The sequence below is a fragment of the Stenella coeruleoalba genome, assembly GCF_951394435.1.
Source record: "Stenella coeruleoalba genome assembly, chromosome: 6".
In the NCBI taxonomy this organism is placed as follows: domain Eukaryota; kingdom Metazoa; phylum Chordata; class Mammalia; order Artiodactyla; family Delphinidae; genus Stenella; species Stenella coeruleoalba.
This window is the reverse complement of record NC_137151.1, coordinates 120,956,823-120,976,956: the sequence shown is the minus strand read 5'-3', so window position 1 is coordinate 120,976,956 and position 20,134 is coordinate 120,956,823. Positions and strand designations below refer to the sequence as shown.

Sequence of the window (20,134 nt, the reverse complement as noted above, 5' to 3'; positions counted from 1 at the left end):
TTCCTGGGGAGGGCTCTCTGTCCTCTTGTGTCTTCTGCCAGAAAGTCCAGGGGTTAGGTGCTTATGGGCCATGCAGGAGGGGACGCTCCATGCGTCCCCCCGCCATCCCCACCCGGGGGCCTGGGGAAGACCTGTAAAGGGAGGGGACCCTGCAGAGGGGACTTGTGGAGAGAGTCAGGCTGACTGGGGCAATTCAGAAAGGGGTGGCAGTGTCAGACTTGGCACAGGGGAAGGAAAGGTAAGTAGAGAGAAGCTGGGAGCCCCAGAGGCCCCTGGGTTAGGAAGGGAAGACTGGCTCCACCTGCCTGTCCAGAGCATGGCCAGAAGTGCAGGGCATAGCCCGCGTGTCCAGCTCCTGCACAGCTGCAGGTGAAGCTCTGTGAAAGCAGAAAGTGGATTGAGAAGGCATCCCCAAAACCCGAGCGCTCGCATTTAAGAGTCAAAGATTGCTGATGACATCAAACTAGCTCTCATCTTCATCACCAGAGGTGGCCACAAGTGGGTGACATGGGTTCTTCGGGAATGGTACGGCATAGAAATCTTTCTGTTCTTCAGGGTTGTCAGAGCAGAAGTTTATTCGTTAAATTAAAATTTTGGCTTGAAAATTTTCTTTCCTAAATTCATCATTATTGTTCTCCATCCCAAACACTCAGACGGACATGAAGTGTCTCCAGTGGAAGTGGAGCTTCCATTGCCCCAGGAGACCCATGCTTAGGAGACTTTTTGGGCAGGTTCCCTTTCCCCTGGCTGGGGTTTATTCTGGACTGAACCCTGGGAGGAGCTGAGCCCTTGCAAAGCTGAGGGTGGAGCGCACACTGCATTCTGTTAAGCAGTGCTGACTCCAGGGGTATTGTTCCTAGTGGGCCCCCTGCGTGTGGGCTGGGTGGTGATGGTGGTGGCGGCTTTTCCCTTTGTTTGCTGGCGGAAATGGAGAGGGGCTGATCTGAGGACAAACACACCCGAAAATCCCTTTCTTCCACCTCTACCACATTGCCCTTTATGGCGAGGAGGGCCACCTCGGCCTTGGCATGTGCTGGAAGCCTCGAATTCCACCCTCTAGAAAGGGATCCTCTGGCTGAGATCAATGTCAGGACCAGGAAGGAAATCGAGGTGGGAGTGGGGAGATCCGTGCCTCCTCTCACGGAGAGAGAGGCTCCCTTCTGCAGTGTGGGCGTGTGGAGACCTCCTTCCTGGAGAGCCCGTGGCATAAGCTCAAAGCTGGGAGTCGGGAGCCCTGAGCTCTGGTACCTGCTCATCCTGGCCCTCGGTTTCCTCATTTGGTAAACAGTAGAGACTGACATTCTGAGGCTTTTCTCCCACTATCTCCTGGTGTAATGGTGACTATGTGTTTCTGGCCCCTGGGCTGGATCCATGGTCGGTGCTCAACAGATGTGCTGAATGACAGCACAGGACCGAGGCTGCCTTCTTCTCACATCCTTCATCATAGACTCGAGGCTTATGCCAAGCAGGTTGCTACAGGAGGCCAGCTGCTTTTAGCTCACCGAATGAAGTGAATTCTTTGCCAGGTATCAGGAAAGGACAACGCGTTCCTAAAGACACAGTGGCATTAAGGGGGAAGGAAAGTGGGAAGGCTATATGGGCATCTTGTAGACCACTGTGTTGAATTTTGCAGTGGCTCCCACCCAGGCAAGAACAAAATGATGCCAGGACTATGCATGATGTGGTATACAGCTGTCATTGTAGTTGGTGGTGGCCCTGAAGATCATAGACCCTGAGACCCTGTGATTGTGTGTGTGTGTGTGTGCACACGTGTGTGTGTGTGCTGTGGTTGTCTCTGGCACCTAACAACTGCTTGGTGCATAGAAGGTGCTCACTAAAAATAAATGAATTCTCTGCCCTTTAGAAGTTCTATCTGAAGGATTCAAAGAAAAAAATTATTCCCTTCAGAAGGTGAGATTTTGAAGGACTCCAGGAGCTTATCCTCCTTCTGCAGGGTAGCTCAGCCAACCTGATATAGATCATTTTAATTAGGAGAGATGGGAACTGAGCCTTCTAATTCTGCGTGAGTATAATACCAGGTGCCAGCTTTTACAGGTAAAATCAATTTTGCTTACTGAATGTACAAAAGAGAAAATAGAAAAACATGATATATCAACAGTATATCTCTACTACAAAAATTTAATCAGATAACATAGCTCCTCAGGTAAGGTTAATAAAAATAAACAGGTGGGCTTTCCTGGTGGCGCAGTGGTTGAGAGTCCGCCTGCCGATGCAGGGGACGTGGGTTCGTGCCCCGGTCCGGGAAGACCCCACATTCCGCAGAGCGGCTGGGCCTGTGAGCCATGGCCGCTGAGCCTGCATGCCCGGAGCCCGTGCTCTGCAATGGGAGAGGCCACAGCAGTGAGAGGCCCGCGTACCACCAAAAAAAAAATAAACAAATAAACAGGTCATGAAAATGGTTACACAGTGTGTCAGATAACTCTTTGTAATCATAGTAACTCCAGGAAAATGCGTGTTTAAATTCATATTCTGAAGACTTCAGAAAGAAGTATGAAGTTTTAAGAAAATGCTAAGATTACTTGTATTGGGAGTCTTTGGCTGAGTGTAATAGAATATCCAGCACCGCCCCCCCCAAAAAAATGACCTTAAAGAATGAAAGTATTCTATCTCAGTTGACTCCAGGAATGAGGTAGGAAATTCTGCATTTGGTTCATTAAGTCAAGCAACCACCTAGTTCCTTTCCCTCTACCATTCTCAGCATTTGGGCTTCATATCACAAGATGGCTGCCAGAGCTCCATGCATCACATCCTCAAGCAACCATGTATAAAAACCAAAAAAAAAAAAAAAAAAAAAGAGCAGTCTGTCTTCAGGTGTCTCCTGGGGAGGGACATCTTTTTGAGAAGCCCTTCGTAAAGATGTAAGATGTCCCCTTAGTCTCCTTGGCCAGGTCATGTCACATGCTCATGTCTAAACCCAGCAGTGGCAAGGGGAAGGGAACCATCATGGTAGGCTTTGATCAGTCAGCATTCATCCACTTCCCTGAGCACAGACTAGGTCAGCACCCAGACAAAGCCCTCCCTGCCAGCTGGGAAGAAGGGCTGTGAGGGGATAGAGGAGAGGCAGCCACAGTGTCTGCCACAATGTGATTTCAGAAATATTACTTTCAACCCAACTACCCACAATGCTGATGTTTTTGTCTCATTTCAGCATATGTATCACATCATCATGTGAGATGTTGGAGATAGCATTTACCCATGATTTACCCATCATGCTGACCCATGGTACACATGATGTGCCGTGTAGCATGCATAAGCCATATTTTTGAACTTTCAAAAAGATGCCAAATTGGTTAGATATTTTTGAGAAGCTTGGAAACTGCATTTTTAAAGGTGTTCAACTCAACGAATATGTGAGTACCTACTCTGTGGGAGACACTGTGCTAAGCTTTGAAAAGTGAATCCAAGTCAACTCGTGGAATCCTGGTTTCTTTAAACCGCCGTGAAAACAGTATCGGAATCACAGGAGATTAATTGGTTTGATGTTGGCAATAGTAATCATATCTTATGCTCATGACTGAACCGGTTTATGTAGTGACTTTAAACCTCTGTCTTTATAGATCTTCAATCTGGGTTGCGTTTAGCATAGATTTAGATTTTCTTTTTCATTCCTTTGTCAGGTTAACTCCATGTTGTCATCTGCTGGATTGTAACGTAAAATCACAGGATCTTTTTTTTTTTTGAAGTAAATATTACACTTAGCCTAAAGCCTTTATAATCTAGCATTATGGAACGAAGGAAGCCAATTAATTTAATCCACAGGGTGATTTACTGAGTTCCTGTTATTTGTGAATATAATTTATCCAGCCATTTTTCAGAATTTTGAAGATCGTCTGCTTTTTTCCTTCCTTTTTTGTACTGTTTAGATATATTTAACAATTAAAGAAGGAATAATAGCTGATGTTTGTACCGCATTGCATGAGAAAGTGCTTTACAAGTGGTACACTTATCCCTGTTAGAACTTACCTGGGAAAGTCATCTTTGTTTTACAGATAGGTATATCAAGGGGCCCAACAGCTTTCCCAGGCTCCAGACCCGTCCAGCTGCCCACTGGTTCTCTCCACCTGCATTCCCTTCAGGTGCACCTGGATCTCACCACCACCCCATTCCCCAGTCGGAGCCTCCTCCCATATTCCTCATCTCCTTGAACAGGGCCACCGGACCCCCTTGCCACCTGGTCACCCAGATATCGTTCATGACCCAGCACCAGCCAATCGCCAGGACCTGTCTTCTACCTTATAACTGTCCCTGAATCATGCACATGGCCCCAGCCCTCCACCACCACTGCAGTTCAGGCCTCCATCATCACTCCCTTAGAGAACTGGCATGGCCTCTTTCTTCCCATCCACGGGCCTCCTAAGATGAAGACCAGAGCTGTTTGCCTGAGGGGCTTCCCTTTTGCCCACAGGATAGACAGACCCTTGGGGTGACCCTCCTCTCCTCCCAGCCTCATCGCCAGCAGGACCCTCCCTTCCTCTCCCCACCCAGCCCTGCTTCCCCTCTCCCTGGGCTGGGAGCCCCCTTGCCACTGAAGCTTTTCTGCTGCTCCTGTGTGGAGAGACCAACCCTCTGCCCTGCAGCCAGGACATCCAAAATGAATTTTTCCCTGTGGAGATGCTACGTTTTTGCTGATTCCTCTGTACCCCCAAATCTCCTTGGAGACTTAGACTGCATTTATTTCAGGTCAGGGAAGTAAGTCTGAAAGTGTGAAAGCAAAAAAGGAATGCTTCCCTTTTGAATCATAAGGTTGATGAAATATTGGCTTTTTCCTTCAAAATGAGAATTTACAGCTATTCCATTTCACCAATGAATATACTTGAGTTTTAATATTGAAGCATTTAGGCTTTGAGAAGCATCCTGTTGGGATACTGAAACATAACTGGGACATTTCCACCGACTCTGCACACATTGGTTATTAACACGTCAAATTCGGGATTCTTGTTGTTTGCTAAGTACGTGTGTGAAAAGCATATATTTTTGTGACTAGATTTTGAATCTGTTCAGGGATTTCTTTATTCTTTGTTGGAAAAAAAAAAAAACAAACTCATGTACGCTGATCCTTCCCAAGAAATGAAGACAGTGACAGTTTGTTCAGTGATAGAGCCTTTTCTGAGACCTGTGCGGTTCTGGCTTTCTTTGTAGTTTCACAGGCAGAGCATCAGCCCTTGATAGGAGTCCAAAGCTTTGACTTAGTGATTCCAAAAGATCTTCTTCTGAAATCTTTTTCATGTCAATACAATTCCATTTGATTTCAGGGCTCCTGTATCAGGAATACCGAGATAAATCAACTCTCCAGGAAATTGAAACCAGGAGGCAACAGGACGCAGAAATCCAAGACAATGCTGATGGGTCCCCGGCCAGTGTGGAGACCCCGGAGGAGGATGAAGGGGAAGAGGAGGAGCCTGCAAGCCCACCGGAGAGGAAGGCTGTGCCCCAGATATGCCTGCTCAGTAACCCGCACTCGAGATTCAACCTCTGGCAGGATCTCCCGGAGATTCGGAGCAGTGGGGTGCTGGACATCCTCCAGCCGGAGGAGATCAGGCTGCAGGAGGTAATGGGCTGCCGTAGGGTGGGAGCATCCGATCAGAACGTACAGGGGTTTTAACCAATGTGGGTGAGCCTTCTTCTGCGGGGTGAGACTCCCTGGCTGGTTCACCAGAGGAATTACTTGCAGGGTACATCCATCCAGAACATGCAGAAAAATTCACAGGGAACAAAAAGTACCCAGTTACCTTCTAGGATAGCTCAACGCCAGTACTTAGTGTTCTCCACATTGCTGTTGCGTCAGATAGTAAGATTGCGTTCTCTAAACCTTTAGTTGTTATCGTGGGAGCATTGCCATGGTACGTGTGAACGCTGATGCAGTAGGTGATGCTGAACTCACTGTGACGGTGAACTAACTAGTCATCTGTGCTTTACTTTTCACGCACAGTCTTATCCCACATCTTCATTTTGTAGTCGCTTGAAGCTTGGGTGGGGCTCTGAAAGAAAGCCCTCGGCCCCCTCCTGAAACGGTGTGGGAATCTGGGACTTGTGTCTCTCCCACTTCATCCGATGGTCCAGGTAGACTGCCCGTCAGTTAGGCTGAGGCAAGATCACGGAGTCACCTAATAGTTTGTTGCTAGAGAAGAGAAATGAAACATGAATGGCAATAGAAATGAGTAGCTAAGAAGTCTAGCTAAGTGTTCATTTTAGTTGAACCAAGATTGTTTGGGTATAGAGGGGAAATCTGTGGTACAGAGAGACAAGTTGGTCAATAGCAAGGGGAGAGACTGGGGGCGAGAAATGGTGACCCTGCAGGTGTGTGTCATCGTGAAAGTTAAAAGGTGGATGCAGAGGGAAAAAGTGAAGAGATGTTTTTTTTTTTTAACTTGTTCAGTCCAATTCCATCCTCTCTATCCTCTCACGCTCCCTCTCGCCCTCAACCCCCACTCCCCTCCACTCACGTGTTCCTTCAAGCCATGCTTGAACTTGTTCCTATGCAGTCCTGACTCCAGATGTCCTGTCCTTCTTTAACTCTTGGTTCTCCTGCGCGAGATTCTATAGAAAGGCAAAACTGCAGATGGTGTGCACAGGTAATGACCAAGACTGAGACTAGTTCCCGACGAGGGTTATCTAACGCTGACTCGGTTGGTACGATACCTTTGCTCTTCTAGAAGGCTTGATAGCACTCGACTTTTGAAGGGCCACCGAGGTTCACTGTGTCCTGCCCCGCAGACTCAGGAGGGATGGGTTTAACCTCTGACATCACATGTGACTTGCAAGTGGTGATTTGTAAAGGATGCCACAGTTTTTTTATGAAACTTCTGGTATCAGTAGTGTCTAGTCATCCTGATGGGGCTTATCCCAGCTTCTCACAAAGATAGTGGTGAGGGGAGGTAAAGAACCACGCACCCCACCAGAAGTGAAGATGCGTGGTCGGGGGGATCTCCAAGAGGCAGGTGGAACTGGACTGAGGAATGCCACTGAACGCAACCATGTGGAAGGTGCCGGAAGCCACAGAGAAATCCCCCCACAGGTGGCTGTCCACCAGCCACTGACAGAGCCATCACCCCTAACTTTTTGCTTTTTTTTTATCATCCCTAACTCTTTTTCCTTCCAGTTTTATTAAGATATAACTGACACACAACACTGTATAAGTTTCAGGTGTACAGCATAATGACTTGGCTTCCATGCATCATGAAATGACCACAAGAAGTGTAGTGAACGTCCACCATCTTGTATAGATACAACATTAAAGAAATGGAGAATTTTTTTTTCCTTATGATGAGATCTCAGGATTTACTCTCTTCCATATGTAACATATATATACCAGCAATCTTAAATTATATTTATCGTGTTGTACATTACATCTTATAACTGGAAGTTTGTACCTTCTAACTGCCTTCATTTAATTCCCCCTCCCCCTTCCCCACCCCAGTGCGCCCCACAGCCTGATCTCCTCTTCTGAGTTTGCTTTTCGTTTTTAAAGTATAATTGACCTACAACACTATGTTAGTTCCTGTCATACAACGTAGTGATTTGGTATTTCTGTACATTTCAAAATGGTCACCTAAACGTTTTGATTAAGTCTAGTTGCAGTATGCCACCATACAAAGGTATTGCATAGGTATTGACTGTATCCCCACACTGTACCTTTCATACCTGTGACTCATTTATTTTGCAACTGGAAATTTCTACCTCTTAAGACCCCTCACCTATTTCTTTCCTTCCCTCCCCTCCTCCCCTCTAGCAACCACCTATTTGTTTTCTGTATCTATTTCTGTTCTGTTTGTTCATTTTGTTTTTTAGATTCCACATATAAGTGAATCTTTTATACCTGCAAATATAATATTTGTCTTTCTCTGTCTGACTTTTTTCACTTAGCATAATACCCTTTAGGTCCATCCATGTTGTCTCAAATGGCAAGATTTTATTCTTTTTTATGAATGAGTAATATTCCATAGTATATATATACACCATATCTTCTTTATCCATTCATCTATTGATGGGCACGTAAGTTGTTTCCATATCTTGGCTATTGTAAATAATGCTGCAGTGAACATAGAGGTGCAAATATCTTTTTTTTTTTTTTTTTTTTTTGTGGTACGCGGGCCTCTCACTGTTGTGGCCTCTCCCATTGCGGAGCACAGGCTCCGGACGCGCAGGCTCAGCGGCCATGGCTTACAGGCCCAGCCGCTCCGTGGCATGTGGGATCTTCCCAGACCAGGGCACGAGCCCATGTCCTCTGCGTCGGCAGGCGGACTCTCAACCACTGCGCCACCAGGGAAGCCCGCAAATATCTTTTGACTTAGTGTTTTCATTCTCTTCAGATAAATACCCAGGAGTGGAATTTCTGGATCATATGATACTTCTATTATTAATTTTTGAGGAATCTCTATACTGTTTTCCATATTGGCTGCACCAACTTACAATCCCACCAAGAGTGCATGAGGGTTCCCTTTTCTCCACGCCCTCACCAGCACTTATTGTTTGTTGTCTTTTTGATAGTAACCATTCTGACAGGTGAGAGGTGATATCTCATTGTGGCTTTGGTTTGCATTTCCCTGATGATTAGTGATGTTGAGCATCTTTTCATGTGTTGTTGGTCAGCTGTATGTCTTCTTTGGACAAATGTCTATTCAGATCCTCTGCCCATTTTTTAATCGAGTTCGTTTTTTGATATTGACTTGTATGAGTTCTTTGTATATTTTAGATATTAACCCCTTACCAGATACATCATTTGCACATATCTTCTCCCTTTCGGTAGGTGGCCTTTTCATGTTGTTGATAGCTTCCTTCTTTGTGCAAAAGCTTTTTAGTTTGATATAGTCCCATTTGTTTACTTTTGCTTTTGTTTCCCTCGTACTATCCCTAACTTTGACTTTCATATAAAAGGGATTATACAATGCTATTTCGCACTTGGCTTTTTTCACGCAATATTTCCACCATGGGGCCTTTTTTTATAGTCCTCAAAATAAGGAGAAGTGTCTAGTTTCTGCAGGAATACTTGTTTATTTTTTTACCTTGATAATTAGAGAAATAAATAATTTGGAAAGCTTAGAGATAAACCCCAGTAGAACTTAAAACATGGTATAAACCTTCTCCAACAGCAAGCCAAAAGCAGAGAAAGCAGGGATCTTGTAATAAAAGGAAAGCAAACAGTAAAAAGCACAAAAAACAAATAGCATAAAATAAGGTGGCAGGGACTTCCGTGGTGGTCCAGTGGCTAAGACTCCAAGCTCTCAATGCCGGGGGCCCGGGTTTGATCCCTGGTCAGGGAACTAGATCCCAAATGCCACAACCAAGAGCCGGTGCAGCTAAATAAATAAATTAAATAAATAAATATTAAAAATAAAATAAGGTGGCAGAGTTCATAGCAAATGTATCTGTTATAACCACAAATGTAAATTGCTTAAATCCTCCACTGAAAGGCAGAAATTATCCAACTGATTAGAAAACTAAACCCATGATATTATCATACAGATTACAATTCAGGGCAAGAAAAGTTACCAAAGGGAACAATGAGTCATTTTGTATTGTTAAAGTTTATCACTTTATTTTTTAAAGTTTTAAAATTAAATAAGCTACTCATTAATACATTTTCATTATTTAAAAAAATGCAAACAGCGCACACGTTTGCAGGCCTTTTCTTGGCTCCTGGGTTCTCACTGGAGGACCAGCTGTGTTCACTTTCTCTCTCCTGGTAAATTACAGTCATAAAGCCTGGTGTGATTTTGGACTTTAGACGCTTGTGAAGACTCTTAAGTGCAAAATCCTTGCAGATCTTTATGATGTTTTCCCCCATATTTAACACTTGTTTATTCAAGAGCAGTTTGATTTTGCTTTTGGTTTTTAGCAACTTGCCTTTGACCTCTTAGAGCTTTCAGCTGACTTTTCATAAAAACAACTCTCTTTGCACTGAAAATTCTTTAGTTTTTATCAAGTATGGACGTAATTGCAGAGCAAGTACGACTGGCTCGCATAAGTTTAAGGACAAACACGGGGCTCACCGGTGGGGAGAGAAGTGTGCAGGTGGTAGGTGGCGGGCAGCCTGTGCCCGGCTCTCAGCAGGTCTTTGCAGGGCTTTGCGGGGAAGCAGTGCACGTGACCCCAGGCACGTGGGTCATGTGGAGCTGGGTTAGGAGAGCTTCCGTGTGCCTGCATCTTCACGCCCGTGGGAGACCAGAGCCGTAGGATAGATGCCCGGAAGTGGAATTGTCGGTGAAAAGTGAAGCACGTTTTCAATGGTGGTGGATACCACCAGATCGCCATTCAAAAAGGCAGTTCAAATTTCACACTACGGCAGTGCGAGAGAGGCCATTTTCACACACCCTCCTAACCCCGTTAGCAAACTTCTTGATTTTTGCTCTAATCTGTTGGATGAAAAATCATATCTTGTTTTAACCTGCCTGTCCTTGATGACATAAATTGAGCATCTTTTCTTATGCTTATTGGCTGTTTCCATTTCTTTTTCTATGAGTTGCCTGTTCTTATCCTTTGCCCATTTTTCTATGAGGTTATTTATGTTTGTCTTCTTGCTTGATAGCATCTTCTTACATATTACGGATATGATTTGTTTATATGTTTCAAATGTTTTCTCCCACAGTAAAAACATAGGGAGGTGATGTAGCCCAGAATTTATGCCCACAGGCACAGGAGCCCAACCTCCTGGGTTTGAATCCCAGTTCTGCTACTTCTTAGCTGAGTGACTTTGGGCAAGTCACTTGACTTCTCTGTGCCTCTGCTTCCTTATCTGTAAAATTGAGCTCATACACAGGGTTGTGAAGATCAAATGAGTTAGTACAGATAAAGAGCTGGCAACAGGCTGACAGTCTTCAACAGAAAGTTGTATCTTTTTCCACCTAAAAATCTTTTCTCATTTTTATAGAAAATCTGTCAGTCTCTTTACTTATTTAAACCTGATCTTCTGGATGTTGTGTTGTACGATTAGGAAGGCCGTTCCCAAGAGGTGCACTTTGCAATGAAAAGATAACTATGATGAAGTATCTTGATACGGAAGCCAAGCAGAACAGTCTGTCAGAGACGTGAGCAGAAGCTGTGGCACACGCTGTACTGTTTCTGTAGGATGGGACATAACAGGGATATAAGGAATCTGAAAACAATGATGCGGTTGACTTAAAATCTTTTCACTGATCTTTGTACTCTCTAAAGCTGCACTGCCCACTTTGGTAGCCCCCTGCCACACGTGGCTCTCGAGTGCTTGACACGTGGCTAGTCCTAATTGAGGTGCACTGTGTGTGTAAAATACACACCAAATTTTGCAGATTTAGTACAAGGGAAAAGAAAGTAAACTATCTTATTAATAATTTTTATATTATACATTGACATAAGATTCTGGATATATTGGATTAAATAAGATATATTAAAATTTCCCCATTTCTTTTTACCTTTCTTTAATGTGGTCACTAGAAAATTTAAAACTGTATGTGAGGGCTTCCCTGGTGGCGCAGTGGTTGAGGATCCGCCTGCCGATGCAGGGGACACAGGTTCGTGCCCCGGTCCGGGAAGATCCAACATGCTGCGGAGCTGCTGGGCCCGTGAGCCATGGCCGCTGAGCCTGTGCTCCGCAGCGGGAGAGGCCACAGCAGTGAGAGGCCCGCGTACCGCAAAAAAAAAAAAAAAGATAACAGGAAAACCTCCAAGCACTTGGAAATCAAGCAGCACATTTCTGTGGAATCCCTGAGTCAAAGAGAAAGTCTCCAGGGAAGTTGGAAATAAACTGCCCCTCTTCGTGGATGACATGACTGTGCACATAGATAATCTCAAGGAATCTACAAAAATTCTTAGAACTAATAATAATAATAATAATACACACTGGCTAAAAATAACTTCAAGTACAATACCAAGTGCTGGTGTGGATGTGGAGTAACTGGAGCTCCCATGCGTTGCGGGTGGGATTACGAAACGGCACAGCTGCTCTGGAGAACTGCTGGCAGTTTCTCATAAAGTGAAACGTACACTTACCTGCAGCCCAGCAAGCCCAGTCCTGGGTACTTACCTAGAGCAGTGTCTCCACAGCACCACTGCTGACATTTGGGCTGGATCATCCTTTGTTGGGGGATGCTCTCCTGTGCATTATAGGTTTAGCAGCATCCTTGGCCTCTGCTACCAGATGCCTGTAGCACCCCTACTCCCAGTCGTGACAACCAAAAATGTCTCTAGACCTCGCTGAATATCACCCAGGTAGCAAAAATAGTTCGTGGTTGAGAACCACTGCCCCAAGGAAACAAAAACCTAGGTTCCCACAGAAGCCTGTACATGAATGTTTATAGTAGGTCTGTTCATAATTGCCCAAAACTGGTAACAACCCAAATGTCCTTTAACAGATAGATAGATAAACAAACTCTGGAACATTTGTACAATGGCACACTACTCAGTAAGAAAAAGAAATGAACTATTGATTCACACAACTCAGATGAATCTCAGAGGCATTCTGCTGAGTGAAAGAGGTCAGAAAGGTTACACAGTACGTGACTCCATTTATATGACATTCTGAACATGACAAAGCTATAGGGACAGAGAACAGATCAGTGGTTGCCAGGGGTGAGGGGTAGGGGTAGGCTGTGACTAGAGTGGGAAAGCACAAGGGGTGTTTTGGAGTGATGGAACTGTTGTGTGTCTTGGTTATAGTGCTGGTTGCAAGAATCTATACATGGGTCAAAATTCATAGAACTGTAGAGCTCCCAAAAGTCAATTTTACTGTACATTCATTTAAAAACTAAAGCATTGTAAAAAGAGTTAGATGTCTTCATTTTGTTAAGTACTCTCCTGGCCTCTCCCCCAAAATAAAACATAGAGCTGCCTCACTCTGAATTAAGGCAAAAATTTACACAAAACATAAGTAAATCAAATCTGGAGATACACTAAAAGAATAACATTGAGCACAGAAATTACTGCAAAGATGGTATAATGTTTGAAACCAAAATTTATCATATTAATAGGCCAGAGGAGAAAAATACCCTGATCTTCAAAGAGGTTCAAAAGGGGAGTAGAACATCAATTTCTAAACAAAGCTCAGAAGGATACTCTCTGAAATTTACAAAGAGTATCTCAGATCTATAACCAGCATCCTACTTAATCAAGAATCTTTGGTGACAGTAAAGGTGAGAGGATAGTGCTTGGTGACTCTGCGGTTGCTCTGGAAGTCGTGGCCAGGGCAGAACAATGAGGAAAGGAACAAGAGACAAACCCATAAAGAAGGAAGGTCAAAACCACCCTTATCTGCCAGTGACAGCTGCCTACTTAAAAATCCTGAGGGGAGTAAAAAATACTGGATCTCATAAGGCAGAGCAGGGAGGTGGTGGATTATAAAATAAACCTGCAAAAATTAGTTTTTTTTGTATACATCAGCAAAACCCAGGTTTCCATCAGTTAGAAAGCTCTATGGATAAGAAAAAGGTAAGCACCCTAAAGAAAAATGAGCAAAACAATCTCATAGAAAAAGTGACTGGTGATTAAATGAAAAAAGGACAGAAATCAAACTCACTGGTAATGAAAGAGGTACAAATTAAAGCAACATTGAGGCACCGGCATTTCAAAATGGCAGACTCTTAAATATAAATATATTTAAAACCTAGCGTTGGGGGGATTTTTAAATGACTTCTCTTGAACACAGCTGATGGAAAGAGCATAGTAATGCTTGTATTAACCCCCTTACAAGAATATGTTTATTTACCGACTAGTGTTTCTGTTTCTAGAAATTTAGCTTGAAAAATAATCAGACGTGTACACGAATACTTAGTAGGCTGTCCATTCAAGCAAAAAGTAGGGGAAGAATGGAGGAAGAGCCCTAAATGCCCAATGATAGGGAATTATTTATTTAGTAAGACAATGTACAACTATACAAAGACACAAACGTTAAAAAGCGTGTTTTCAAAGAATGAAATGAAATGTTTTTCATTTCAAAGAATGAAAGAATAACATATTGTTTTTAAAATGCAGGATAGAACATTACACGTATAGAACAGTGGGCATAGAAACTAAAGATATTTAATAAATTATATTTTTGTCGTTTCCAGTGGATGAGATCAAGATATGTAAGTAAGTTAGGATGACCTAAGAATAACCGCGATCACAGGCAGTAGTGAACAGCACAGGGCACACGGGCTTCAATGCATCTCTCTCTGAGTCTTTATAGACTGACTTTTCACATTTATTTTAAAGAGCTTAATGTGAGTTTCTGTTTTCTATTTTGTTCATAACTGGCAATGAACACAACACTGAGAACTTCAGACTTTATGTTCCAAATCAGTGACTTCTGCATCAGATCATCTTTTCATTTATCAGAGCAAGTCGGGCAGCTTGTACTGGCAGCTCAATCTGTTGTTGGAACACCTCTTTCTTTAGCTACAAAAGCAGCAGGTCCTAATGAACTACCTTTCACACAAGGAAAAGACCCCCAAATGATGGCCTTTTGGTGGGCCTGAGTCTTAATCAGTCACTGAAGAATCAGGATTTAAGAATAAAATTGTGGGGCTTCCCTGGTGGCGCAGTGGTTGAGAGTCCGCCTGCCAGTGCAGGGGACATGGGTTCGTGACCCGGTTCGGGAAGCTCCCACATGCCGTGGAGCAGCTGGGCCCATGAACCATGGCTGCTGAGCCTGTGCTCCGCAACGGGAGAGGCCACAACAGAGAGGCTCGCGTACCGCAAAAAAAAAAAAAAAAGAATAAAATTGTATGTTTTCCACCTCCTTTTTAAAGTAAAAATTAGACAGCTGAAATTGGAAAGCGTTGTCTTAGATGTTGTGTAGGATTTTCTTGGTTTACTTTTTGTTTTTTAACTTTTTCTGAAGCGCTTGGTTCCCTCCTATTTGGAATGGTTTCTCAATTACTGTTTCAGGACACAATGGTTTGAGAAAATAAGTAGACAGATATTCAAATTACAAAGTTAGGAAGGGGGCAGCTGGGGAAGGGTCAGGCGTTCAAATGGGGGAGGTGGGGACAGTCACTGCGACAAACCGACAAACCATGAGGCAGCGCTTGACTCTCGCCACAGCTGACACCGTGAGAAACGAAGGGGAAGCTGGAGGTGCTGACCCAGCACCGTCCCTGGAGCAATCGCTCCTGCCGCTGGCCTGGGTGGTGTCCCCAGATCAGATAAAGACGGACTCCACATGGTCCCCGATCTTGGGGGGCTGGCTGTGCACAGTTCGAAAAATGAGCCGGGAATGATATTTTGAGCATCTCCATGGAAACAGGGCTACATGTAACTCCTGAGGGGCGGTCCACCCAGGCTGGCACTTGAGGTGGCACCGCCCCTACGTGCCCGAACTAGACTTCCAGCCTCGTCCCCCTGGGAACGAGGAGGGAGTGACTTCCCAGGGAGCTAGCAAGTTTGGATATAACTCACAGTCTGAGTGTGCTCAGCCTCTGAAATCAGAGTTGTATTTTTGTTGTTTTTCAACTTGTTTTCACAACTTAGAACTGAAATATACTTATATTTTTTTTCCAAAAGAAAGCAGTCCATTTTAGAAGGAAATTACTTACGGTTTTTAACATGATATACTTCTATCAGAAAATTGAATCGTGATTATTTTATTTACCAACCTTCATTGAATCATATATTTCTCTCTGTAGGATAAACCCTAACAATTCAGCAAATTAATCCCAAATTCAGAGGGGGCAGGGATCTTTGCCCCATGCTTTAAGGTGGACAGGAACCGTCACCCAAAATATCAGATAGCCCCTCTCCTATTTGATTTAGAAAGCAAGCACCTATACCTACTTTAGCAAAGTGACAGTGTTACCATTTATCATTTTTAAAGTAAATCTTTTGGATAAATAATTTATGCACCTGATATAAACTTGAAACAGAGCAAACAGAATTACAGCGAAAATAGTTCCCCCCACCAACCCCTGGCCCTGAGGGCCAGTGTGTGTGTGCTTGTGTGTGCGTGTTTGTGTGTGTTACACAAGTGGTAAACTCTATGTACACTGCCGTGTGCCTTGCTTTTTTTTCTTTTACTTAGCAAAATGTTTTGACAGTATTTCCAGATCAGCCCAAACAGAGTTCCCCGTTCTTGTTTTTCTTTTCTTTTCCTACTTTTTTTTTTTTCTAGCTTTATGGACCTCCATCGTTTATGATGTTCCATAATTTATTTAACCAGTCTCCTGTTGATGGACTGCAACTAGAAATGTTGTGTATCAAGGATGTTCATTGCAGCATTATTTATAGTAATAAAAGACAGATCTGTGCAGTGGAATACTATGGGAATTGCTAAGTGGAACTGTCGGGTTAAAGATTACATACTTTTTAAATTTTGAGAAGATATTGCCAAGTTGTCTTCACACTTCAGCCGTATGAGAGGGTGCTGGTTCCCTGTCACCAATGTGGTACAGCATCCGACGAGTTTATCTGGACCCGTGTGAAAGATCATAAATGATGCTGCGTTGTGGTTTTGCTTTGCATTTCTCCTGTTGTGAATGCGGCTGGGCATCTTTTCAAGCATGTGTCTTTTAAACTTTATGTCTACTTTAGTGTGTACTTTTTTGTAAGTTATCTCATTAACCAGGTCATCTTGAGAAAACGTAACAATTGGCTTGTGGTGTGTGCGAGCTTGGCCAAGGCTTGGGTTTGGGCAGCTGGTGGTGTGGAGGCACATTGGGCCCCCAGGGCCTGCATGCCAGCTCGCATTTAATGTGTGATCCCTAGTTTCACAGCAGCCCCGGGACTAGCTGTCATCACGCTGGGTGACGCTGAGGCCTCGTGGCCCCCGTGGAGGCCCCTGGTCTTGGCACTTCTTGCATTTCCCGCACTGACTAGAGACCACGCTGCAGCAGAGCCTGGGCTCTGGAATCTGACTCCATTGTAATTATTCGAGGATGAGAGAGAGGCTCTAGGGGCTGCTTCTTAACTAAAAGCCTTTTCAGAGTCACTTCTGTCCACTCTAATGCCTCTGGGGTATGAATTACGCTTCTAGCCGCAGAAGTGAGGAAAGCTTTGTTAATGGACAGTAGGATCACGTGGGAAGCAAGGTCTGGCAGAGCGAGGATGCAGGTCCACCCAGGGTGGCTGCTGCTGGCAGCCCAAGGGCTCAAGGCCCAAAGCAGAGAGCAGACGCAGCCTCTGACGGAGGACACCGCTCCCCGGCTCCAGCTGACACCCCCAGAGGAGCGGGGAGGCAGCTCGCCTCAGCGGCTGGGGCAGCCTCAGGCCCTCAGGGGCCGCGGGTTTGCCTTTGGGGTCTGTGGTCTACACAGGGGCTGAGCATCTCAAGCACAGGGCTCAGCCTGCAGCCAACCAAAGTGGTCCTAACTCCCACCAGCACAAGGGCACAGAGCCTGGACTGTGACGTCCCATGGCCTCTAAGGCAGCCTGAGCCCGAGGAGGGACCCCCCCCCAAACCCCTTGGCATTCTGACCCAGCTTTCTGTCCATCTCCTCCCACCCTCCAGGCACTAACAGCGAAGTCCGGCAGCGGGCAGGTGCCCTAACGCTTAGCACTCAGGGTGATAAGTGCGAAAGAAAGGTACCCGGGGAGGCTTTGGGGCTGGGGGCCCCCAGCCCTGGCACCAGGGGTCCTCAGACTCTGCCATGCCTCAGAACGACCTGGGGATCTTGTTAAAGGACAAGTTATGCTGGGCGCTGGGGAGGTTCCTGGGAATCTGCATTTTCGCAAACACCTGTGGTCGCAGGACCAGGCTGAGAAATACTGGGGTTTTTTTTTTCCTTTTTGCCTGGCTAAGTCTTATTGGCTCTTTGACTCTGACAGCCCCTTCCAGAAGCCTCCTCTGGCTACCTGCCTCCCCATCTCCCCCTGCCATGGCAAAGCCCCCTCCCACTCCACTGTGGGCATCACTGCAGAGCTGTCATTGGCTGTGCCCAAGCCGCCTCCTCCCTGGTGGCTCTGGGCACATGTCTGTGGAATGAGTGAGATGGGGAGGGCAGGACAGCATCACGGACCCCAGCCCCCTAGCAGCTGCGGTCTCCTGAGCCGGCGACCTCCCAGGGGCAGGGAGCAGCTCTTGGTCATCTCGGGAATCCCCAGTGCCCGCAGCCCCCGGCCCCCAGCTCTTGGGAGGTGCTCAGTAAACATTTGGAGTTTCCTGGTTGCTGCACCCAGGCCAGGCCTTTCAGGAAGCCACCTGGTAAAGGAGATGGGGCATTGGACATTCAGGCCAGCAGGAGCCAGGAAAGGAGGACGAACGACGGGCACAGCCAACAGTGTCCTTGTAAAGAGACACAGACGGCCCCGAGGAGGACGGGTCTGGGAGCCGAGCCTTTGGGTGGAAGTTGTGAGTCGTGGGCACGACTCATCGACCCGACGCCAGGCCTGGTTCGCATTTGAGCACTGGGTTAGGTTTTCGCTTAACAAACTTATTATCAAGCACCATGTAAAGCTAAAAAGATGATCAAGAACCTGGAAAGAACCTAGGGTGGGAAGGAAGTGGCTTCTGCATAAATAACAGCAGACCGAGACTGACCTGCAAGGAGAGGGGCTGCCAGCCTGGCGCCACCGCAGGCCTGCAGACTCACGGGAAAGCCTGGGCATTTCTGTGGAAGGGCGTCTCTAGCAGGGCGGTCAAGACACAGAGCCCTGAGGTCAAGAGGATGGGGTGCGAACCGTGCTTTTGCCACTCACTCGCTGTGTGGCCCCGGCACTCTCATCCGCACGGTGGGGACGGTTGGGCGACCTCCAGGATTGCAGCGAGGACGGAGGGAGGTGACGCGTTGGAAGTAATCAGCATCATACCAGGCACGGGTTAGGAGCTGGACAAATGGCAGCTGTCACTATTACTTGCCCGCTGGTGCCATTTATCTCCGATAACCCTGCGTAGACAAGAGAGAGAACAGGGACATTTACGGCCACTGTTTACCAATGAAGTGTCCCACCCATCAGTGTGTCTCAGACAGGAAGGTACTGACTAAGAGAGAAATGGAGCCAAGAGTTTCCTCGATTTGGAGAGAGAGTGGTGCCCAAGCTGGCAAAGGGGCATCGGGGAGTGCTCAGCAGATCTTGCAAAACAGCCTTTTTCTCCCCAGTGTGATTTTCTGGAAGCAGTACATGCTGTTTCACAGAATCTTGATGAACAGTCATCATTCTGGTCCCCTCCCCAGTCACCTGGGCGCCTACTGCAGAGAACGTCTCCTTTCTCTGGACTCTGGTCCCAGGCCTCTTTTACAGCAGTTTGGAATAATGTCTAACGTTGCCTTGTTCCTTGAGGGATGTGTGTCCTGTGTCAGGAGGGGCCCCCCGCCCTCACCCTCCAGTCCCATGATCTGGGCTGCCATAACAGAATACCTCAGACTGGGTGGCTAACCCACAGACATTTATTCTCATAGTTCTGGGGGCTGGAAGTCCAAGATCAAGGTGCTGGCAGGGTTGGTTTCTGGTGAGGCCTCCCTCCTTGGTTTGCAGGTGGCCACCTTCTCACTGTGTCCTCACATGGTCTTTCCTCTGTATATGTGCATCCCTTACACAGAGGTGTGAGGTGTCTGTCCCTCTTCTTAAGTTCACCAGTCATATTGGATTAGGGGCTCACCCTTATGAGCGCATTAACTGTAAGTACCTCTTCAAAGGCAGGCTACCTGAGAAGATCCTTTCTGTACATCTGCTCAGACAAGAGCTTAGTCCCGGCCACTGCCGACAGTCTGTCCTGGAAGGAACCTGGGATGCAGGAAGAGGTGAAGGTGCCTCCTGGGACCCTTAGGGGTAAGGGGATGCTTTTGCTTCCCGGCTCTGCCAGTGACACACCAGACAACAACAGTAGTGAAGGGAGGTGGTGGGTAGCGTCTGTCCTCGGTCAGCCCGCTTTTGTCTCTGACCCCTGGTGACTCAGGCCACACCACAGCATCATAATAAAGGTTATGGCATCAAAGACCACTGTGAAGCCTTGACACCAAGGCCAGGAAGCCGAAACCAATCCAAATCGGAATAGAATGACCACATACGGGGTCCACAGAGAATCTGAATTGTAAGGTGGAGACGGTGCAGGTAAAGAAGGCAAAGGACTGTTCAGCCTTGAGCGTCACTGATGCTGTAGGAAGGAAGGACCCGCATACCAATGGGGACATCAGGGTGGAGCGTGGAGGCCGATGATGTGAGCTGCCTGCCCGGACCGTGAGGACCCGCGTCAGAAAATGAGATACCACAGGCTGAACTGTCTTAGATCACA

General features: G+C 46.1%; 1 protein-coding gene across 2 annotated transcripts in view; it reads left to right on the top strand.

Annotated features, from left to right (window-relative positions):
- The window catches only part of NGEF (neuronal guanine nucleotide exchange factor), a 39,980-nt gene that overhangs the window by 1,345 nt on the left and 18,501 nt on the right, over positions 1–20,134 (top strand). For both annotated transcript variants that reach the window (XM_079925454.1, XM_079925455.1), the window contains exon 3: positions 5,274–5,569. In XM_079925454.1, coding sequence (XP_079781580.1) covers positions 5,274–5,569 — 296 coding nt within the window. The remainder of the gene's footprint in view (positions 1–5,273; positions 5,570–20,134) is intronic.